Below are 24,254 nucleotides of genomic sequence, written 5' to 3'. Positions count from 1 at the left end.
TTTAAGGCTTTCTCTCACACTTCAGCACAAACACGGAGGTTTTCTGCACAGAACCCCCCCCAACCCCCCCGCAGTGTTAACATCAACCTCCCTCACACACCCGACGTGTTTCTGAGGGAAAGCTCGCGCTGTCGGTATGTCTGGGTTCTGGAGTAACGAAGCTCGCGCCTCCACACCGTGGGAACGGAAGGCGAGACTCGTGCGTCTCACACCTGAGCGGAAACAAGTGCGCATGCGCGTTGACGGAGGTATTTATTTTCACACCGGACTGAATGAAGTCTCTTTGAATTCCTGTTCTGTTCACGCGCCACGCTTTCATAATTACCTTATCTACACACTTCCGGAACAAAAAAAAAGCTGTTAGGGAATTTGTCACGTAATATAAATATGCATTCGTAAAAATAAGTCATTTAAAAAAAAGTATACTAAATACATTTCCCAAAAGGCGGCGCGCGCTCTCTGGTCTCTCTCAGATCTTTGACCACACGGCGGGATGTGGCGCGTGGCTCTTCTTCTTTTAACACCCTCTCGCGCGTTTATTATGTATATTTATGCAGCACGAGCCGGAGACAAAAGCAGTTTAAAGGAAGCGCGTCCTGCGAGTTTTGCCACCTTCACGCGCACAAGACAAAAACCCTTTGATGGCGAAAAGGTGCGAAAGTGCGGCGCGTGCGCCAACAAAAATTGTAAAAAGTCGTAAACAGTGCATTTATCACAAGAACACAAGAGAAAAGGAACAGGTGTGTAATGGAATGTATTTATTTCTGCTTTCAGCATATACAGATATAGATTTCTCAAATGATCTATTTAAAAAGGGGGGGGGGTGTTCGATGGGGGTGAAGTGAATAAATTAAAATGTGCAAAAATAGATAAATATCCCCAAAAGCAGCAATAGAAGTGATAGACACAGTACAGAGCAGCGGAGAATCCTTCCTTAAAAAAAATATTAAGTATCATTTATACACTATTTACAAGTCTGACACTTTAAACTCTTCTTCATCTTCAAGTGTGTGAATTTTTTATAAACTAAAAGTTTCAGGAGTTAAAGCACAACCACTTTTATAAAAACACTGTGTTCTGAACACTAAATAAATATCTTCTTTATCTAAAAAAATATTACACAAGCCCAATGCTGTCACACCCAGTCCGTGTGTGTGTGTGTGTGTGTGTGAGCCTCAAGGCCACGGTCTCCACACGCTCTGTCTGCCAGTTGCCTGTGGGCTCGTCGTGGGCCACGGTGTACTGGCCGTGTTCTGGTTGTGGTGTTGCCGGACACTGTTAGGGTCTGTGTCTTGCAGCGGCATCCTGTACGGGTGTGAGGGTGTGTGCGAGTGTCTCCTCACACTCTGCAGTCCCTGTGCGATGTGCCTCACGTCTCTGACGCTGGGCCGGTGTGGACGGCGGCTCAAGCACCGGTGCAGGGACGAGGACAGAGAGTCGTGCAGGCCTCGAGCCTCACTCTGCTCCTGCAGGAAGCGAGCTGCTTTCTGTAAACATGCTGAGAACCCATCCAGGAACTGATGACCATCTGATGAGGATTCATCTTCTGCTCTGGGTTTCTTGGCCTCTGCGATGGAGCTCTGCAGGAAGAGGACCGTGTGTTCTAGGATTTCAGCTTTTTCCACTCGCCTCTGAGACACGGCCTGGAACAGGACATGATGTTAGACGATGTTACAGACACACGAACAAACACACACACACTGGTATGCACACTGTACACACTTCTACAGTCAGGAGATCAGGTGTGTGTGTGTGTGTCTCACCTGTTGCTCAGGGCCTTGCAGGACTAAAAGTCGCAGGTTCTCCAAACTGCGGTTCATTCGTTCTCGTCTTCGACGCTCAACCTGAGGCTTCAACAGCTATAAAGAACAGAGAGGAGAACATCAGTGAAGGTTCTGCTGAATGGTTCTCTGTGTCTAAACTCTCACAGAGGTAAAGAGCACCTCCATGTATTCATCATGTACTCTGAGTACTTTTAAACTTTATTCACTACAGGTCACAGTGTCCACAGGTCCAGATGGAGGACACACAGTAATGTATATAGAAAAATAAAGGACAAAGGACAGTACAGATCAGTGTCCATGTTCCTGAGAGTCTCTGATTTATAGCCATACTGTATGAAGGAGAGACGTTCTTACCTTTCTGTCCATTTTCAATCTCTCCGTCTCTTCAAACTGGTTCATTGTCACACTATCCCAGAAATTATTCTTGATAAAGACTGAAAATTCTGAAGTAAAGTCCAGTAAAGGATTGAGTCCAGCGCTCTCCCAGGTTCGGCTCTAATCAGTAGGAGGATATCTATCTGCTGAGCTCAGGCCCACTCTGGGTATTTATAGCCGTTCAAGCCGGCGGTGTCACAAAATCACGCCCACAACCAAATTCTACCGAATCAGTGGCTTGTATGCTAATTTATTCTTGTACGCACCACATGATTGGTCAGTGATAAAGACTGGTCTTATAAAGCGTCAGGAAATACAACAATATAACAAACATGCAGCAAGTTTAATAAATCAGTGTAATAATCTGTATTGATCTATTTCATTTCAAGTTCATAGCACAGTAAAATGTGAGACTAATATTTTAATTTAAGTAATCAATCAATTTATTTGTTGTTTTTTTCCACTGCAGAACTTTTTCAGAAGGAATAAAAAATAAAAGGTTAAAAATCTGGTTATGTGTTTATTATTGTGAGAAACTATTTAACAGTAAATAAAGTTCATGAAGTTCAGTGAGGTTTTATTTAATGTCGCATTCGCAGTCACTGTCCTGGGAAAATCCTGGAACATTTAAACCACCTTTCTCCACGAGTTGTTTCCCGACACGCGCTCTCCGACACCTCGACTTCCGTGGGCACGTGTGTGTGTGTGGGTGTGTGTGTCCTGTCGGGATTGGGGGTGCTATTGATGTTAAAACCCTTTCACACCTCCATTGTGATGAAAGTGGTGTGAATGAGGCACACTCTGGGATCTGAGCTGCTTTTCTACACTTCAGTCACTGCACAGATTTTGTTCATGCACAACTTCCGCACACGAGACCGCAATCTGACCACATCAGGGTCTGTGCAAACTTCAGAAGGTTACCTAAAACCTAAATCTAAATATTTAACTTCCGGAATTTTTGACACATTTAAAATCTTTACGTCCTTAAACTCCTGATGGTCTGATGCTTTAGAATGAATGACCTGTCCTTTCATTTCACCTGGCTGCTCTCACCTGATGTGGTGGGAATGAAACTCTCAGACTAAACACAACACCTGGAACAGTCGCTTTATTCCCCGCCAGGGTTATTAGGCGCGCTCTCGAGAGGTAATCCTGTGAAAAATAAAATAAATATAAATAGCTATTTTTAACATACACATAAAATACTGTAGATACAAGTAAACATTTATAGGACTCTGGAACTCTGGAACTATGTCTTATTCATGCTGAGGGTTCGAGCGATTTACATGCAAAAGATCAAAGCTGAATGGCACGCGTTTACAGAACACAATGCGCGCGCGTGAACGGCGTCGAACTGACTGTGGAGGTGTGTGTGTGTGTGTGTGCGAGAGAGAGAGAGAGAGAGAGAGAGACGTACAAGGCACGTGCAATGTCCTTTATGTTCTTACAATTTTTAACATCAGAGTTTAACGAAATAAACACGTGATTATATAAACACGAAACTTTCCTTACTTTCACTTTTTCTGTCTAATTGTGTTCTCTTTATTTTTTCCATATGTTTTTTCTTGATATATGGTCTAAAATGTAAATAAGAAGAAGCAGCACTCTGCGCGTGCTCACACCTCTCCGATCACCGGGGCCGCGTGCCAATATGCACTTCAATAGGCGCGGAGGTGTCGAGCGTCCACGTGCGCACATAAATCAGGAGAATGTAAATGTGTGCGAAGCTGAATGACGATTATATTATATTATATTATATTATATTATATTATATTATATTATATTATATTATATTATATTATATTATATTATATTACATTATATTATGTTACGTTATGTTATGTTACGTTACGTTATATTATGTTACGTTATGTTATGTTACGTTATGTTATGTTAAATGCATTTATACACTGCAATGCTGTGTAGATTAGATAAGGAGTCACCAGTCACCAAAAGTGAATCATTTAACATGCAATCAGATCTTTCAAGACATATTCACAGACCAACAGCGAGTATAGCCGTGCATGCGGGTGTGTGTGTGTTTGAGTGTATGTGTGTGCACGCGCGCCCTCCTATACACCTCTTGGCGTCAGCAAATACCTTTCTGATGCCACTCGGCGCGTGCCATTTGGTTTTTATATTGTTTATTTATATCTACCCAAATGACAGTACTTCGCACGTGCAGACCAACAGTGAGTATAACGCGCGCTCTCCTATACACCTACCATCATTCCCACGCGCACCAAAATCACCGCCGTTTGCTCGTGCACAGCCGTGTCATAACTATAACGACTCTGAAGTGAGAACCGCTCGCGCCTTCCAGTGCGCTCAGACTTTCCCACGGGAATTATTGTCTGAGTTATTTTAGAACGGAATCTCTGGAAAAGGGTGAAAAGTTTAGCAGTCACATAAGCGCTCGATTTAATTAAAAATCTTTTACTATAGATCAGGAGTGTCGGAGAAGATGAGACTAAGCCAAACCTCTCCAGGCGCAAAAGCACGTGCACAAAAACACAGTTTTTAATTAGAGAGAAATTCAAGATCTACAGCAACATCAGAACTGGAGGTTTTCAGAATCAGCACAAAATTATAAAGGAAACATACCCACATTAGCCAAGAGCCAAATGGTGCAAATCTCACACACTCCATCTTATGAAAAAAATATGATTCAACTCTGGACCTGCGCGTGCCCCCGCCACCCTTTGATGTGCTATTTAATATTTATAGACTCTACAATATAATATATATTATACAAATTATAGAAACAACAAGTTTTATAGATCCTCCAAAAATGTGTGAGCTCAGCGTGAGCTTGCTACTACAGGTATTGTGTGTGTGTGTGTGTGTGTGTGATACGGTGTGTTTAATATGGTGATACTCAAGCATTTGTGACCAAGCTGAGAAAATCGGACCGTGTCTGAGAAAGCAGTTTTCCCTTTTTCCCAGGATCTCTCTCTCTCTCTCTCTCTCTCTCTCTCTCTCTCTCTCTGTCTCTCTGTGTGTGTGTGTGTGTGTGTGAACTTTAGCAGGTAATAAAACAGAGCTGAAGGTGTTTCACTTCAGAATGTGTAGAGGAGAGAACACGGACCTGAGCATATTCCCAGGCTAACACTGCATTAACACACTGCAGCTCCCGCAGAGCCGCTGGATCAGAAACACGACATGGTTTTGTACCTTGAATCTTTTTAGCCTTTAAAATAATTTAGGATCAGGAAAGCTCACTAAAGGAAACATGCACTACAGGTGGAAACCATGCAACAGGACAGCGACCAGGAAAAGCATAGTGTGTGTGTTTAGAATCGCACTTCTGCTTTAACGCATGAGTATGAACACACTGGGTTTATTATCTGTCAACCTCCCACGCGCACTCGGTGTATGCAGCGTGCTCATTAAGTGTTTAACTGTTGAGACGCGCCAGTCGTCTGCAGGGGGGCGAGGCGGCGCGTGCTTACACCTCAGCAAACAAGTGGCCTCGTGGCAGCTTCGCACCTTGGACTCGACATGCGCTGTTATGGCCGGCGCGTCACTGACTGTAATACGCAGCAGGATAGCACGTCCTAAACAGCTCAATAGGGGGTGAAGGAAAAATAGTAGGAGGGGGGTGTCTCACATTTTGGCGTCATCAAACACCTTTCTGATGCCACTCGGCGCGTGCCATTTTTATTTCATATCGTTCAGTTATATTTGCACCAACCGAAGGGACAATGTTTCGCACGTGCTCTCAACAAACTAAAATGACGAGTCCGTGCTTTGGGGAGAGGAAGCAAAAGCGCATGGGAACGTTCCACGCGCACATCTCACCCGCTGAAGCACAGCATCTCACAGGTTATTAAACAATGCGTAAGGTGCGAGAAAGCGCGAGAGCTTCGTGTTCCCAAGGCAACACTTTATATCGCGTGAGCTGAAGATGTGGACATGGTCAGCACACAGCCTCAGGACTTTGTCTTATTAAACTGTCAAGAAGCCCGAGTTCACTCTCCAGATCATCTGCTGCATCTTTGGGTAAAACGAGTTGAAGAGAGTTTAACTCTCCTGTACTTTACTTCTCTTTAACTAATAGGCGCACGAAAGATGACGTCACAGCCCCATCATCCTCGCTCACACCATGCGACTCTGGACACATTGCCGTTTGTCCATTTCCTCACCTGTCCGGTGGTGTTAACCAGACGTGTCAGAAGCAGCATATGATTGGAGAGGTGTGTGTGTGGGTGGGTGGGGTTGTACAGTATATGTGTGTGTGTTGGGGTGAGGTGTGTGCTCTCACAGGCAACTTTCCCACGAGAAAGCGCGCGCACACAATTTTAAAAAATATTGCTCACAAAAGCAGGATAATGGTCAAGATTTCTCACCTCACATTTTCCTCCAAATTTTCCTACAATATATTATTTTATGATCTTAAGATTGTAAGGTGTATGTCTGTCCCTGGCCACTGACCTCTGACCTCTAACCCAACCCTGAGCTGGGATTTGTTCAGAAGAGCATTTTGTTCTATAGCGTCCTGTCCTGGTGTTTATCTTATAATGACATAAACGTGTTTAAGCCGTGCAGATGAGAAAGTGCGCGTGCATGGGAACTCTCGGGGTCAGAGGTGATGAGTTAAATGTCCTGACAGGTTATAACACTATGACAAGAGCTATAACTGAGAGAGGTGTGAGTGAGAGAGCGCTCAGAGAGTGTGTTCCCACTGACACTTCTACACACCACAGCTTAACCCCCAGCTTCACACACACACACACACACACACACACACACACACACATTATTTAATCTAAAAATGTAACCAGCTATTTATGTTTTCAAATGCGCGCGTGGCGTGCTCGCTCCACAGGATATAGGCACGCGCGCATTTGAAAACATAAATAGCTGGTTACATTTTTAGATTAAATAATGTGTGCATTTGCGCTTTGACGAGTGTGGTAAAGAGGGGACACAACACACACCCGCCCTCACGGCGTTTAATGAGCATGAGAAACAGTCTTTTCAATGGTTTCGGAAATGTGTTTAGAACGATCCCACACTTCACACCCTCTGTGTGTTGCCAGATTGTGGTGGCTTTTATTTATTTATTTATTTATTTATTTATTTATTGAACTTTTAAAGATTTTTCCTCATAAGATTTTGACCCTGTTATTTCCCGATAAAGCAGGACTACAGATTTTATAGCACTTAGTTTGTTTACTTTTTTTTAATCAATCACTGAGCACGTGACTGCTGTAGATATTTAACTCAGGTGTGTGAGTCCAGTGATCCAAGATGGTCACTGCTCTGTGTACTGATGTATTGCAGTGTATTGACCTGATTAAGCCTGGACCCTGGGTTGTTGTGTGAACACAGTGCTGTGTTTCTGTGTATAAAACCATTCCCTGTGTTTCAGACTGATCTTTTCCTGCCTTTCAGTCTTCAGGTTGCTAGTTTGTGCAGCTGTGTGAGATCTGAAAAGCAACTGGCTGAATGTTTGTAGGATTGATATAAAATGATCACAGAATTCAGGAGATGAACTGATTTTGGAATAGAATGGTTATGGTCACAAATTATTGTGACGTATTGATTGTTTACTCACACACACACACACACACACACACACAATGGTATACTTTTATTTCTAACTACTGAAAAACATGTTAAGCTACAAATAAAGATTTGTGTAACTGATAAACTGACCACTTACTTTTCAGCATGAGGTTTCTAAAATCATGAAGGGATGAGATGAGGAGATGAGATGAGATGAGAAGAGGAGGAGATGAGGGGATACAGAAGGTCAGCTGTGTGTCAGAGCAACATTTAGTGACCTCATTAGTGGCCTGCTTATTTGTCACTCAGTCTGCTGTTGTTATTGGTTTATGGGTTTATTATAGTTACACACACACACACACACACAGCACTACATTACTGCGCGGAGGGTAAATGCAGTTTGGGATGCTCCCGTTGTCATGGTAACAGAAACGCTTCTCCGTGGCTGATTAATATTCAGCAACAGCACAACAATGTGAGGTGTGTTCAGTATGAATCAGTATGCTGTCTGGTGTGGAGTGTGAGACCTGTAGCGATCATTCCCACGGAAATGTGCACAGCATTTGTCCTTCACAGCCGTGAAAACGCACGCGCTGACGGTCACAATGCTAATGAGGTTAATGAACCAAGGTGCGCGTGCTCTCACCGTGAGCGGAGCTCACCTCAGCTTTCCCACGGGACTTTACCTCTGAGGATCCGCTTCTCCTTCAGCTCAAGATTATTATTATTATTGTTGTTGTTGTTGTTGTTGTTGTCATTTCTTTGTCGCGGGTTCGTTTATCTTTAGTACTTTATCTTTATAATCTTTATCTTTAGTTTAGTCTTTAATAAAAAGCTTTAATGCCCATCATTAGTTTTCGATCTAAACTCTTGATGATGAGGAGGAGTGCTGCTCTTTACCGTTTATCCTGAATTAGATTTGTACACATACTTTCAGTTTCAAACTTCATAAATAATGAACAAATGTAAGCTTTGTTTAAGGAACGCGCATGCGCACTAGGCTAAGGTGGCAGTGGATAAACATGAGCACACTTGGCACAAAGGTGAGACCTCACACCTCCACCTCACACACACGCCACATGTCTCTGTAGGTTTGTCTCTATTTATATTTCTAGTTTAACGGAGGAGGAGATGCAGTGGCGCGTGCGCTCTCAGTTCACGTCATCACTCCTCTGGGTTTCCGTTACTGCTGAATTCCCATATTATTATTATTATTATTATTATTATTATTATTATTATTATTATTAGTTCATTTAATTTTGTATTCAATTTCAGTTGTGTATTCTTGCATCGTCCCCGTTCCTCACAGTTCCTCAGAGCTGCGATGAACGTTCTCCATTCTCGCGCCTGTGGTGTGAGTGTGTTCGTTTTGACACGACGCGCGCGCATTCAGCGTTTCGTTCCCACGAGAAAGTTTCAAGCTAAGCGTCCTAAGTTGATCTGACGTCACAGTGACACGGCCAGTGCACATGCGCGCTCAATTACGCGCGCTCCGTTATATGTTTTAGAATTTTGGATAATATTTTTAAAAAGCACGCGATTAGAGGAAAACAATCAACGCCGAGGTGGTGTGATGAAGCGGAGTTACTGTAAACACCCCGAAGCGGAATTTTCCTATAACAGCATGCCATAAAGTATTTTATTGCCTTATCAACAATTACAAAAACAATTAAAACACTTAGTTTATTAATTATTAAAGCCATACATTTTAGCCGATTATAATTTAGAGTTACATTTATGAAACCGCGGAAAACTTCTGGTTTACTTTTAAGTTACAGCTTTGACACTGGAGACTCCTTCCATAACTATTATATTAAATGAATCAACACTTTCTGACTAATCACAATCCAGAACTCAGCAGCGCTGTGGTTTGTGTTTTTGTGTATTTAAACACGATTTTGTTCAGAGTGTGTAGGTGTGTGTAAGTGTGGGTCATGAACTCTCCGAGGAGGAGTGTGTTGGTTCACGGGGTGTGAAGGACTCAGTACTGCGAAACGACCAGATTAGGCTTGTATTCACCCTGAGCAATAAAACAGTACAATCTGGCTCATAAAGACATAAGCAGGTTATGACCACATGAAGCATCACAGCAAACACACAACCACCAGCACCAGCGAGGAGGGCTAGGAAAGGAAATATATCCAAGTCAGATGTTGCTGCACAGACACATATTAAACTTACTGATGTGACCAAGTGTTTACAGGCACGGGCTTTTTACCCATACTGTAAATAAATCTGAGGCTGTCTGCAGATATTAAATTCAATATCGTCCACACTCACTGGAATTAAAAGCGTCAGCATGGCCGTGATGAAGGTCATCGACGTTAAAAAGTTCCATTTACATTTAAAAATCCATTAACATTAAGCCAGGGTTCATTTTGATTTCAGTGGACCATAAAGAAGATGCTAACGAGTTTCTCTGTGCAAACTGCTAAATAAAGATAATGACATTTAGCATTAAGTTAAAAGTCTGTATTTTATTGGTTAGTTGTTGTAGTGTAACACACCATCAGATGTTGTAACACACCATCACCAGACCATCGGAGTGCTCAGCAACTTACAGCCTGATTTTTCTATAAATACTTTTTCAGTAGCACTTCTCAGATTTCGCTCAAATAATCGCTGTCTAATTTCTTATCTTGGAATGTATAATGAGGTGAACCCTGGGTTCTCGTGCAGTCAGAGGTGTCATTAACGTCTCTAACACCTTTCTACCTATCAGGATGGAGTGAAGGTGCCAAATCTTCCCTATAAATAAGACGCGCGCGCCTCGGCGCAGCTCACAGTTCCTTCACGGCGACACGCAGGACTTTAAAAAAGATTATTTATTATATTCTGTTTTTATTTTATTTTTTATTTTTACTCTCGGTTTCTTACGAGTTTTGGCGTTGTTTCAAATTTGTCTTGGTGAGGAAAGGATATTAACTTTTATCCATGGGGACTCCGAAAATGCCCAACCGCAGAGCATCCAAAAGAGTGAGTTACTTTCCTACTTTCCTGTTTGTTCTGTTTTGAAGACAGAAAATTGGTGTAAAGATTTTTTTTTTCTCGCGGTTGTACAACCTGTGTGATAGTTTGGATGATCTTATAGACTGTTATTAAAACGTCGCATTAGGTTCGCTTTTTTATCCCTGTGTAATGATGAGCTTTATAATGGTTTTAGGTCCTGAAGCCGGTGATTGAGAAGAAGAGGAGAGATCGGATCAATCAGCGTCTGGACGAACTGAGAACCTTACTGCTGGACAACACACTCGACTCGGTACTGACCAACACACACACAGTATTATTCTCATTTATTTAAACACATTGCAAACAGTAATCAAGTCTGGTGTGTGTGTGTGTGTGTGTGTGAGAGAGAGAGATTTCTGGGATTTTTTTTTTCAATTGTCTGTTCAACTGATTTGTCCAGTGAGATTTTTAGTCGTCTGTATATCTATAAATCGTACGTTTAGTACAGCAAGCTTATTAAAAATAAATAAATAAAAATAAACTAATAAACGCCAATTAGCATTTATGGTGGTAAAGGATCACATCGTAATAAACAGGACAAAAGGAAAAAGAAAAAAAAACGAATAGGTCTACAAAGGAAGGTTTTAGAAGCTTTAATGTTATAGATATGTTATATAGATGTTTCATAAACTAAATGTAGCTTTGTACTACTCTAATACATGGTTCTGGACATAACTTGTGAAGAGAAGTTTAGAAGTAAGAGTTTATGCTAACAGAGTGCTAGCAATATGGCGGCGCTGCGAATCGGAAGACATGAGGCTCAGCGATAATGATTATACTCTGATCTAAAACATTTATGAAGTCAGCTCTTTGTTCATGTGAGAAATCTCTCAGTGATTTTAAACAGAAATAATAGAACAGAAGTGTATTGTGATATGATAAATGGGTCTTTGTGTAATGTCACAGTGATATCTATGTAAACACAACTGACCGGTCACTCATTAAAGTGTCTGAGGTCAGTTAACATGGATCATTTGTTTTTCTTGCATCATTTATTTATTTATTTATTTATTTATTGTGCTCTTTTACAGAGATTACAAAACCCTAAACTGGAAAAAGCAGAGATCTTGGAGCTGACTGTGGAGTACATCAGGAAAAAATCCACAAACTCAAAAGATAATACTGGTAAAGTTTGGGAATAAATTCCTCCATTTAAAAGCCATGACTTCTTTTCCAGATCAAATCCATATTCAACATAAAGAGTCGGTCTCTAATCACTGCTCTTGTTCTGGTCTTACTGAGCTGACCTTTCTCTGGTTTAACTTCATTTCTCCTTTATTTTCTGGGGAATGTGTTCTACACTTTTCTAATGTGTGTTTATTTTAAATCTTCTGTCTCAAACTCAGCATATTGTACAGAGTGTGTAGAAGTCATTAGTGAACACAAACGGGTACAAACTGAATCCAAAACCAAACTAACAGTAATATTGTGATAAATTGTAAAGGAAATAATCGGTCACATGATTTTTATGATAAACAAATTTATAAGTTTTAGGTTTTACTATAAACCAGAGATTATTTGCCAAAATGGTGACTAAGCAGCTGAGGAGTTGTGCAGCCAATAAACACAGAACTATAAAAAAAAAAGACAAATTATTTATGGTTTTAATTTATAAAATCTATTTTAATCAGTTTATCAATATCTAATTCACATTCCTTTTTTTCTTTTCTCCATCTTTTCCCCCAACACACCTCTTCTGTTTTTCCTGTCTGTCTGACACTTCACACCTCAATCCCTCCATTCCTTCCTCCATCTGTCTCTTGCTGTCCTACACTCCTTTCTGTCTTTGCCTGTGATTCTACACAAACAACTGATCAACTTTCATCTTATCATTAACTCCAACCATTTTCTTTAAAAAAAAAAACACAACTTTTATTTCTCGACTCCTCCCATTTCCTCCTTTTCTCCTCCTCTCTCTTTTATTTTCTCTCCTCACACCCATCAGCAGATTGTACCAGAGAGCCGGGCGATGGTGTCGCCCCCGCACGGACCACCGGGAGACCCCGCGTGCCAGTCGCAGGGCTCCACGAGGGCCCTAACGTCCAGGCTCACGCCCCCTCCGGCCCACTCTACACCGCCGGCTTCCAGGAGTGCATCTCTCGCCTGACCAGCTTCATCGAGTGTGTGGATCTGTCGCAGCGGGAGAACTTCATCCAGGGCCTTCGACATCACCTGCAGTCACACACTGACGCCCTGTCACATATCAGAGGTCAGGGGCAGACTCACGCCTGGGTCACAGGTGACGTCCGAGCGAGCACGGAGCCCTTCTCGTTCGCTAACGGGTTGTATCCCAATTCCTTCGTCCTGCATCATCCCTATCCATCTCCTCCGTACTCGCTGTCTCCTCCTCCTTCACCCTGCTACTCCTCCTCTCCGACATACCTGTCTGTCCCCTGCCACTTCCACTTCCCTCCATCTGTCTCTCCTCTGTCTGACTCCTCCTCGTCCTCCTCGTCTTTCACCACGTCCACGCCGGCCGTCACGGCGAGCGTAGCACCGGCGACCCAGGCTCCTCCACGACCTCTGTCCCCTCACTGCATCTCAGCCCAGCGGACTCTGAGGCGCGAGCTCTTCCCAAGTCAGACACATGCCATCTGGAGGCCGTGGTGAGAGCACACACACACACACACACACACACAGGACTGCTTAAATGAATGCACCATGGCTGCGTCCTATTTAAACTCCCATCACTGGGGTTGTGTCTCATTTCAATGCTGAGGCAGTGAGGTGTCTAAGGTGAGGAAGACGGATTTATGTCTCAGCTCTGAATCGACGTTCTGAAATTTCTGTGCAAATCATTTCGGCTGTTTTTGAACATTCCTCTTCTCATCTCTGAGTGTATCGACCCATTCCTCCTTGTTCCTTCTGTATTATATACAGATCCTGTAAATATATTTATTTTTCGGTGTATGTAAATAGATGTAAATTAATTGTAAATGTTTCACCTAATAAAGCTATAATTTTGTTACGTATTCTTAAGATTGTTGTGGTTGTTGATTTTATTTTTCTCTCCTCTAAAAATCCAGTCATGTGAAGTCAGACTGAATGAAGGTTTACACTTAAAAGGCCTTAGGGGAAGTTTGTAGTAAGTGCCCTACACCCTAGTGCTTTAGTTTGCTTTTCTAAGCAGAACCATTTAGTGATAAAAAAATTTCATTAAAGGTAAAGCTGCACATTGAGGGATTTTTGGTCTGTTTTCGCTTAAACGTCTACAAATCTTGAAGAGAGTTGAATTTGAAGCGTTGGCTCCCCCTGCTGGAGAAAATAGAGCACTGTACCTGCTTCTCAGAAATGACAGCTCGTGCATGTCCAGGCAAATTTAGGGATTTATTTGTGGAAAAAGTTTTTTTTTAAGTTTTGAGAAAAGAGGTCTTACATGATGAGCTTTTTAGACTTTAAGAATAATATAATTAGTATAATTTGGTAGAAATGGAGATGAATGTAGCAAACTTGGTTAGTTCAGGATAAGGGCAAGTCTCTAAATGTAATGAATTTAAAATGATTTCCAAGACAAGTGCCCTCAGTTCCCCAGACCACCTGAGGGGGTAACACGTCATATGATGAAATCCCATCTCCTTAAAGGTTAGGGTTAGTTAATGATGTTAGTCAAATAAATCAAGATTGGATCTCTAGTGAGGAGTAAATGAAGTAGAACAGAATTGAACTGTTTTTTTTATTATTATCATTTTTTAAAAGAAAATCAACTTTGCATCTTTAATGGACTACATTTTCAGCAGCTTACACGTATTAAATCTTTTAAATATAATAATCTGCATCCTACTGAGAGAATACAGTAAGGGAAAGCACTACAATGGTCAGTGATGGTCAGTAATTACACTGAACTATTTATTGTTCAGGGAGGTTTTTAAAAGCCTATTTTAGTCAGACAAGTAGATTATGATGTCATATGACAGTAGGCTATCTCATCTAAAATTAGAATCTAATTAGAGCACTTGGCCTTTTGTAGTCCAGCACAGACAACCTCAGATGGACCTGCTAATGTTAGTTTCCAGGCTGAGGTCAGTGTGAAATAACAGAAACATTCATCACAGCTCCCGGGATCCATGCAGCAAGGGCGGCGCTCAGGGCCGAGTTCATCCCCGAGCCTGGTCTGTGCTGATTCTCCCGCTCTAACACACCTGATTCAACTCTGCAGTTCTTCAGCATGTTTAATCAGAGCGGGGAAATGACCACTCTGTGATGGATGGGTCATCCTGGCCAGGGGGGTGATGGAGGCTCAGGAGTCTGACAGGTGGAATATGTATATGGAATATGTGTATTTTGACCAGAGTATGTGTAGTGTGGGTTCATGATTTGGTGTGATGAACAAAGCAGCAAGAAATACATAATGGGGGGAAAATACATTTCCCATAATTCTGTTAGTCTCCATTTATCAAACTTGCGGTGAGAGTGTGTGTGTGTGAAACAACATATTCCAGGATTTGGGATTTCAGTGGCTGTGTTCGGGCAGTACACAAAAATAATAACTGTCCTCATCTCTGTCCTTAAGCAAGCCTTACTGCCTTATGTTTACTGTTTGGTGCGTTAGGAGTTTAGTCAGGCTTTTTGTTGCCTGTCAGGAAGTGTAAAAAACATCAAACTGAAACCATTTCCATTCCCAAATAATCCAATTCTGTAATGTATGTTTTTGCACCAAGCGCTAATTATGAAGCGAGATTTTCCCCCTGATTTAAGATCCACATTTTTACCAGAGTGGAAACGAGTTTTCGTGTTTTGTTCAGGCATGTATGTAGACGCCTAAAAAAAGAAAAGTAGGCTAGTTCCGCCTTACAGTTGATCTGATTGGCAGGAAAACTGCAACCCGGCTGATTATTGGCTGCACTGTCTGTCCGTCAGGGCGCGCGAGGGATCCGGGACTATATAAGTGGTGAGAACCCCCGCTCAGCACAGCGAGACTCTGCAGCTGAAAGTTGTGTCGTAGGTTAGATAGGAGTTTAAGAAAAAATATGTAATTAAGTGTGGTTAATATATATGATTAACTATTCACACCTTCACACAGATCCATTAATTCCATAATACTACAGATAATTTTATTTAGGCCTTGTTTTCCGAGGGGTGTGTCTCCTTAATCTTACTGTTTTTTAATCTTTATGACGTTAGCCACTGTGCTAACCAGAGAGCTAACTCAGTGACGGTTGCTAAAGCTGATAACTGCTCGCGCTAAAACGACAGTTGCCAGATTGTCAAGGCTGTTCTTTTGTTTTGTTGGGGGGGGGTTTCCCCTTTTTCCTTCCGGTATCGATTTAAAGAGAGCTTTCCTTTGGCGAGTCTACGGAGGACTGGTCAGTTTAAATTTATTTATCTTTATTATTATTATTATTATTTTTTAACCCCTCCTCCTTTTCGTCGACTTGAGCTTAGTGTTGGTGGATTATGAATTATTCATGAGCGCGAGGAGAATGTGACGCTTGGAGGCGGGGTTTCATGCGCGGGGAGGCGGAGTCACACGACAGGAAAATAAAGGTAACGTAAAGTGAAGGGTTTTTTTATTAATTTTTTGTGTTTAGAAGTATGTTTTGTTAATAAATATATGATGGATTAATGTCTTTGTGATTTTAAATCTTGAATTGGGTTAAAATATGTATCCTGAGATAAAAAATATACATATTTGTATAATACATTGTCTGTGTGGTAAATGAGCAGATTAGCATATAAAGCATACACCGTGTGTGTGTGTGTATATATATATATATATATATATATATTTGTGTGTGTGTGATGTTTGTCTCTTGAAAACGATTTCTCTTTTTCTTATGTTTCAGATTCTTCGATGCATTCTAACACTGCACTGATTAGAAGATGATAGAAATGTCAGTTGATAAAGAGACTGTTTTTCTGAGTGAACAGCCTGTGTACGTCTCTGTACCACAACAGCCAGAACTTTCCAAAAACTCTACTGAAAATCCTCAGCAGTCTGCTGAAGTCATCAATCTCACCAAGGATGATGGCACTTGTAACCTTGCTAAGGAGAATGGAAACAAAATGGCCATCAGCGATGACGTAGTCACCGGATCAGACTCCATGACCCAAAACCAAGATGGCATCCAGAATCCTAAACCCCATCAGCAGAGACCAAGCAAACGTCGGAGTACCATAAGTGGCGGGTTTAAGCATCCCATGTTTGGGAAACGTCGCCGCCGTGCCAACTCGGAGAGTGAGTCCGTCCTGCCCACCAACTTCCTGCTGGGCGGGAACATCTTTGACCCGCTCAACCTAAACAGCTTACTGGACGAGGAGGTGAACCGGGCTTTAAACGCAGAGACACCCAAATCTTCTCCGCTGCCAGCTAAAAGCCTGGATCCTGTCGAGATCCTGATTCCAAGGGACATCACAGATCCGCTGAACCTGAACGGCTGCACCAGAGGAGACGCAGGGATTGTTCTCACTCCTTTTAAAAGTGGCGGAGGACGGAGGAGACACCGGAACCGGCATCATGGAGGAATAGCAGCAAGAGGAGGTGTGGGAAGAGGAAGAGAAGGTGTGGTAGGAGGTATTGGAGGAACAGGCAGTATTGATGGTGTCGGTGGAGGTGGAGGTGAAGGGGTAGCCATAGAGTTCAACCAATCAGAACGGTGTTTAGCCCCAGAATCGGAATCCACATTAGTGTCTTCAGAGATTAATCTTCAGAACAGTCCAGATTCTAGTGCGATTATAAAAGAAGAAGCGACCGAGTGTAACTTTCCTCCAAAGCAGGAAGTTCATGAGGAAAAAGACAGCACACAGACTCCTGTGACGCACGCATCGCACCGACAACGCAAACGGAAGCGCAGCAGCAGCAGATCGGAGAACACCGGAGGCCCGTGTTGGTATAAGAACCGGACGTCGGAGCCAGAATTGGCGCAGCAACATCCTCCCAACCAGCGGGGGCAGCAGAGGAACAACAACAAACCGAACCCCAGAAACTGCACTCAGCAGAAACCAAACCAGCAACATCACCATCAGCAGCAACAGAAGAAAAAGTTTCAGTATGGGAACTACAACCAGTACTATGGGTACAGGAACCCAGGCGCAAGCGAGGACGCTCGGATCCGTGTCTTTAAACCCGAATGGTTCCAAGGGAAGGAAGTCCTGGATTTAGGCTGTAACACCGGTCACATGACTCTTACTATAGCTAAAAACTGGCGACCGGCACGCATTGTGGGTTTGGACATAGACAGAGCGCTGATCCACGCAGCCAAACAAAACATCCGTCATTATCTCTCTGAAGTGCATGCGCTCCAGGCGAGGAAAGAGCGGAACGAGGACGAGGCGCCAGACGAGAAGCTTGAAACCATGGAGAAGAACGGAGAAGAAGAGGATAAGGACAAAGAAACACAATCAGAAGATATCGGAGAAAAGGAGGAGGGAGAGAATCGGACTGACCAGATCGGCGAATCTGTGTCATCGCCCAACAAGAATCGCTTATTTCCTGTTTCTCTCTGCGTCTCCCGAGGACCAATCGCTGCTCCTCCACTCCCCGACACGCCCACACTTCCTCCTGGGAATTTTCCCTCCAATGTCACTTTTGTAAGGGTAAGCTGTTCTTCACACACTGATGTATGACGTCTCGCAGTTGTGATGTCACAATTCAGGGCAATATTTAACGCATCACAGAACTGAAAAAAAACCATCAGTTAGATATTATTATGCAATTATTATTTGAGGTCATTGATGTTATTTATCAGTTCCATCTGATCCCATTGTGTCCGATATGTAAATGATCAGAGCTGCTGAACTTTAGTGATGAATGGATGATGGTTGCCATTAGGGCTGCAGCTATGGATTATTTTACTAATCAATTAATCCAGTAATCAGGTAAGAAGTACTTTAATAAAGAAAAAGAGGAATACTGAATATGGAAGAGAAAGAGAGACAGGTCTCTTAAAATGAACAACCAAGTTGTTTCCTATTTAGAAAAATGAATATAAAATCTAAACCTATTTAGTGCATTTTAGTGTTATATTATAATTACAAATCTATAAATAAATAAACTTAATTACTTCAAAAAAAGTAAACATAGTACAACCTAAAACATAATCATAATAATAATAATAATAATAATAATAATACCTAAACATTGCATTTATGTTGTGCAAATTAACTTTGAGGTTTCAGCCTTTACTGTCCTCCTGGAAGACTTTGTGGTTTTTGTAAGCGGCAAAAATTAGTGGACAGGAAGGAAACTTGGAACAAGAACAAGAGTCCATACACATCAAATCTCTTAACACATTTTCCTGTAACGTGAAATTAGAGTTATTTGGAGAATAAACCCTCTTAAATGTCTCTCTACATACTGGTGAGTGTGTGAGTGAGTGAGTGTGTGTGTGAGTGTGTGTGTGAGTGTGTGTGTGAGTGTGTGTGTGAGTGTGTGTGTGAGTGTGTGTGTGAGTGTGTGTGTGAGTGTGTGTGTGAGTGTGTGAGTGAGTGTGTGAGTGAGTGTGTGAGTGAGTGTGTGAGTGAGTGTGTGAGTGAGTGTGTGAGTGAGTGAGTGTGTGAGTGTGTGTGTGAGTGTGTGAGTGAGTGAGTGTGTGAGTGAGTGTGTGAGTGAGTGAGTGTGTGTGTGAGTGAGTGTGTGTGTGAGTGAGTGTGTGAGTGAGTGTGTGAGTGAGTGTGTGAGTGAGTGTGTGAGTGTGTGAGTGAGTGAGTGAGTGAGTGAGTGTGTGAGTGAGTGTGTGAGTGAGTGTGTGAGTGAGTGTGTGAGTGAGTGTGTGAGTGTGTGAGTGAGTGTGTGTGTGAGTGTGTGTGTGAGTGAGTGAGTGTGTGTGTGAGTGAGTGTGTGAGTGAGTGTGTGAGTGAGTGTGTGAGTGAGTGTGTGAGTGTGTGAGTGAGTGTGTGAGTGAGTGTGTGAGTGAGTGTGTGAGTGTGTGTGTGAGTGTGTGTGTGAGTGTGTGTGTGAGTGTGTGTGTGAGTGTGTGTGTGAGTGAGTGTGTGAGTGAGTGTGTGTGTGTGAGTGTGTGTGTGAGTGTGTGTGTGAGTGTGTGTGTGAGTGAGTGTGTGAGTGAGTGTGTGAGTGAGTGTGTGAGTGAGTGTGTGAGTGAGTGTGTGTGTGTGAGTGTGTGTGTGTGAGTGTGTGTGTGAGTGTGTGTGTGAGTGTGTGTGTGAGTGAGTGTGTGAGTGAGTGACGGAGAGAGAGTGAAGCTATCAAAATGAATGACGCTTAGGCTTTCACAAAACTTAGCTAAATTAGGGACATCATAACTAGCCACCATACTGATTTACGATCTTAAATAGTCACTACATGTAGCCACAATCCACATACATTTTTACGGGCCATAAAACTAGCAATCCTATGGATTTAAGCTTAGTGTGAACGCTAATGTTAGTTTGTGTGGACTATGTGGTCAGTTTCTCGGGGACTGTGTGCGAGTGAGATGTTGAAGTATGGAACCTGCAGTGTTGTGCTACACCAGTTCAATCTCCCAGTAATCACACTGTACAGAGCTTTCTTTCTGTTTTAGTTTGTAATGATCCCAGACTTTGAAAACTTTCTGCCATTTTCTTTGGCCTGAATCTTCTCGCCCCTCGTTGTTATCTCCCGGAGTTTAGCGGGTTGTGCGTCAGTAATAAAGGTCCGTGGGGAAACGCAGTGCTCTGTGTGTTGTTACAGTAAATGGACTAAACCAAGCTTCAAGGCAGCTAATTTGCCTCGATGATTTTTTGTATTCGAATTACTCTAGTTACTTGAGGAATCGTTTCAGTCCTAGTTGCCATGGTTACAATTAGCTTACGACAGACTGGTTAGGTCTATGAGTGTATTTGATGCTGTAAGGGGTTGGCAGGAGGACATTGAGGGCGTGTCCAAATATTCCTATTCATGTCTGTTCATGTTTTCAGGCACTTTAATGAAGATAAAGTTCAGTAGAAGTTTCTTCAGCATAAGTTCTGGATATAACTGTTTTTATCCCACATGTTCAAACTAAAATCATTCACACTGTTAACGCTGTGTAGTTTAATCTAGCTCTGTTTGGCTGAGAACATGATTAACGGTGTCCGTTAGCGCTGAGGATAAACACACACACTGCAAAGTCTTTAATAATGTAGACTGAAGATTACAGGGATTAGTGTCTGATCAGTGATGGAATATGAGTGTGTGTGTGTGAGAACCTGAAGGACTCTCCATCATGACCTGCTGTTCTCTTTGTCTTTTTGTCCATTCTTCAGTCCATGTTATTGTTCTAACGTTTCACCTTTATACACACATTTATAACACACACACAGGTTTATAACACATACATATTTATAACACAAACGTTTATAACACACACACGTTTATAACACACAAACGTTTATAACACACAAACGTGACGCATGCTAAACAGTACAACTGAATCACAGCATTAATGCCATCAAAAAAGTCTACTATGAATAGTGTTAAATATGACTATGAATATGACTGGTTGATGTGTAAACAGGATAGTGTGTGTGCGCACGTGAGTGTGTGTGTGTGCGCACGTGAGTGTGTGTGCGTGCGCACGTGAGTGTGTGTGCGTGCGCACGTGAGTGTGTGTGCGTGCGCACGTGAGTGTGTGTGTGTGTGCGCGCGCACGTGAGTGTGTGTGCGTGCGCACGTGAGTGTGTGTGTGTGTGCGCGCGCACGTGAGTGTGTGTGTGTGTGCGCGCGCACGTGAGTGTGTGTGTGTGTGCGCGCGCGCGCACGTGAGTGTGTGTGTGTGCGCGCGCACGTGAGTGTGTGTGTGTGTGCGCGCGCACGTGAGTGTGTGTGCGCGCGCACGTGAGTGTGAATGTGTGCGTGTATTTCTGGGATTCACTTTCACAGTGAAATTCTTTCACTTCCCCTTACTTGCATGTTATAGATTATTCTCATGCTGGGAGTGGCGATGTTGTTGAAGTGTTGTGTGTGTGTGTGAGAGTGAGTGATAAAATGATTGTCTAATAGGTTATTGAGCAGAATTGTGTGTGTGCGTGCGAGTGTGTGCGCGCGTGCGAGTGTGTGCGCGCGTGCGAGTGTGTGTGCGTGTGTATGTGAGTGAGTGTGGACACTATAGCATCTCTGTGTCTATAGCTCAGTGTTATAAAGTTATAATAACTGTTCAGTGCATCATGACGCTCGAGTGTATAATTTATTAATATAAACTCTAATTTTGTACCCCCCTCACCCCCCAGGGTAACTATGTGCTGGACAGTGACGTCTTGTTGGAGACGCAGCGTGAGGAGTTTGATGTGATCCTGTGTCTGAGTGTCACTAAGTGGATTCACCTGAACTGGGGTGACACTGGGCTCAGACGCTTCTTCCAGCGTGTGTACCGTCACCTTCGTCCCGGTGGTCTCTTCATCCTCGAACCCCAGCCCTGGAACTCCTACAGCAAGAGGAAGAAGCTCACGGTACAGTTACTGCCCACTTCATGTGGGTCAGCGACTCCATATCGGAATTGATTCTTGTCCTTTCACTTCATAAACTTTCTCTTATTTTCTCCCATGCAGGAGGCCATCTATAAAAATTATTTCAGCATCCAGCTGAAGCCGGAGCAGTTCTCCTCCTTCCTGACCAGTGAGGTGGGCTTCTCCAGCTACGAGCTGCTCGGAACTCCAAACAGTTCAACACGAGGTCAGTGACTTTATTTCTGCATGGCAGGAAAACCCAAGGACAGTCTATCTAATCTATCTATAATTTATTAGATGTTTAGATGAATGCTGGTTCTGATAGAAAGGGGTCAGAATACACAGTGCAGGATCTGTCAGGGCTGTTTTGGCAGCAAAAGGGAGACCAACACTATTAGGCAGGTGGTCATAATGTTAAGTCTGGTTGGTGTATATGAATATGCAAATTTGTAAATCTTCAGACTAGTCCAAAGCTAATGAGTAAATTTAGTGACATCACAAAACTAAGCTCAGTTGTAGCTCCGCCCCTGATCTCTAATACAGAAGAATTAAACAGGAAGCTGGTGTGATTGTAGTGGGCAGCACTGTGGTGTGATTGTAGTGGGCAGCACTGTGGTGTGATTGTAGTGGGCAGCACTGTGGTGTGATTGTAGTGGGCAGCACTGTGGTGTGATTGTAGTGGGCAGCACTGTGGTGTGATTGTAGTGGGCAGCACTGTGGTGTGTCTCCAATTAATTTAATGTAAATATCTCTTTCAGGTTTTCAGAGACCGATCTATCTGTTTCACAAAGGCCCTGCTCCTCGAAAGTGAGTGTGTGTGAGTGTGTGAGTGTGTGAGTGTGTGAGTGTGTGAGTGTGTGAGTGTGTGAGTGTGTGAGTGTGTGAGTGTGTGAGTGTGTGAGTGTTAAACCGGGATCAAGACAGCGTGGGAGCTCCAGGGAATACTCCACACCTGTGAGCTGGAGGAAGTTACTCTGAAACACTTTCATCACTTCCTCCTGGACATCAGAGAGAAACAGACTGAGATGAAACAGTGCGAGACTGAAACATTCTCTTCTTTGTATTTGTGGGAAAAAAACACAACTTCGAACAGGTCTTCATCCGTTTTTTGGGGGGGACAGTTTAAGATCTTGGGCTGTTTTGCTGTGAGAAAGTCCGAGGTTTGTGCTGATCATCAGTTACACGTCGTATCATGATGACCTCCTCCTGTTTCATCAGGACGGATCCTCAGGACGGATCTCAACGAACGATCAACTTTTATGGTACTAAACACAATGAGCAGGTGAAGCTAGCTACACAGTCGAGGTCAGGATCTCGTGTTCTGATTCACCTTCATCTCTTCTGATCTAAAGTTGAATCAGCCTTTCTGTAAGCTCTGACTCGACGGGAATCCACACGCAGCTTTACAGAATTATTTCACTTTTTTTTACAGAAACAGTCGATATCTTTAACCATAAACTCACACACTGCACAGGCTCCGCCTCCATCAGGTGTTTTTAATGGAGCATTTACAAATGTTCTTTTCCTACGTGTGTTTACATGTCCTCTTCATGGACCAGGATTAAACCCGAGTCTGTTGTTAAAACTCTGAGCGTATACACACAGTGCAGAAGAGACGGCTCGACTGTTTGGTTTTTTTTCTCCCTCTTCTGCGTCTCCACCCAGACTGTGTCTCTGAGATCAGAAGAAAACCCAAGAGACGAGACCGAACTCCTGAGTTCAGTTCCAGTCTTTAAGCGAGGTATTAAATCCTTCACGGATTAGATGAATGTTGTGTTAAAGCGATAACGGTGTAACTGGATAATAAACTGACTTTTCATTCGAGACGTCTGCCTCCTTCTCCTTCCTCTTTTCACCAACACGTGTTTTTTGCCTTTACTGCTGCGTGATCATTTTTACTGCAAAAAGATTAGATTCAACAATTTATTTAACAAAAATTCATATTCTTACAATGCATATTTTACAAATAAACTTAAAAATGAGGCACATTGCTTATATATACTCATCAGCCATAACATTATGACCACCTGCCTAATATTGAGTTGGTCCCCCTTTTGCTGCTAAAACAGCCCTGACCCGTGGAGTCATGGACTCCACTAGATCCCTGAAGGTGTGCTGTGGGATCTGGCATCAAGATGTCCTGCAAGTTACAACGTGGGGCCTCCATGGATCGGACTTGTTTGTCCAGCACATCCCACAGATGCTGGATTGGATTGAGATCTGGGGAATTTGGAG

At 42.8% G+C, this 24,254-nt stretch overlaps 3 protein-coding genes across 5 annotated transcripts in view; 2 read left to right on the top strand and 1 right to left on the bottom strand.

Annotated features, from left to right (window-relative positions):
* Nucleotides 1-824: 824 nt before the first annotated feature.
* her7 (hairy and enhancer of split related-7) lies at nt 825-2,272 on the bottom strand. Its single transcript, XM_058383779.1, has 3 exons — nt 2,139-2,272; nt 1,764-1,859; nt 825-1,643 (listed from the first exon to the last, which is right to left on the bottom strand). Exons 1-3 carry the CDS (start codon nt 2,181-2,183, stop codon nt 1,176-1,178), a joined length of 609 nt encoding a protein of 202 aa, XP_058239762.1. The 5' UTR covers nt 2,184-2,272; the 3' UTR covers nt 825-1,175.
* Nucleotides 2,273-10,502: 8,230 nt separating this feature from the next.
* Nucleotides 10,503-13,530, top strand: her1 (hairy-related 1). Its single transcript, XM_058383868.1, has 4 exons — nt 10,503-10,646; nt 10,834-10,929; nt 11,711-11,804; nt 12,625-13,530. The coding sequence occupies exons 1-4, from the start codon at nt 10,605-10,607 to the stop codon at nt 13,287-13,289; spliced, it is 897 nt and encodes a 298-aa protein (XP_058239851.1). The 5' UTR covers nt 10,503-10,604; the 3' UTR covers nt 13,290-13,530.
* A 2,068-nt stretch (nt 13,531-15,598) lies between these two features.
* The window catches only part of mepcea (methylphosphate capping enzyme a), a 9,209-nt gene continuing 553 nt past the window's right edge, over nt 15,599-24,254 (top strand). Inside the window, exons 1-6 of one of the 3 annotated variants that reach the window (XR_009203961.1) lie at nt 15,599-16,163; nt 16,463-18,212; nt 21,804-22,022; nt 22,122-22,245; nt 22,778-22,884; nt 22,925-24,254. The exon at nt 22,925-24,254 is cut by the window's right edge and continues 553 nt beyond it. Coding sequence is in view for 1 of the 3 variants with exons in the window: in XM_058383732.1 (XP_058239715.1) it covers nt 16,500-18,212; nt 21,804-22,022; nt 22,122-22,245; nt 22,778-22,830 (2,109 nt within the window). In the remaining 2 variants the exon portion in view is untranslated. Of the gene's footprint in view, nt 16,164-16,462; nt 18,213-21,803; nt 22,023-22,121; nt 22,246-22,777 lie in introns of all 3 variants that reach the window. The other 2 variants (XR_009203962.1, XM_058383732.1) reach the window with 2 other exon arrangements.

The sequence above is a fragment of the Hemibagrus wyckioides genome, linkage group LG28 (assembly GCF_019097595.1).
Source record: "Hemibagrus wyckioides isolate EC202008001 linkage group LG28, SWU_Hwy_1.0, whole genome shotgun sequence".
Lineage (NCBI taxonomy): Eukaryota > Metazoa > Chordata > Actinopteri > Siluriformes > Bagridae > Hemibagrus > Hemibagrus wyckioides.
This window is presented reverse-complemented; position numbering and strand designations above follow the sequence as displayed.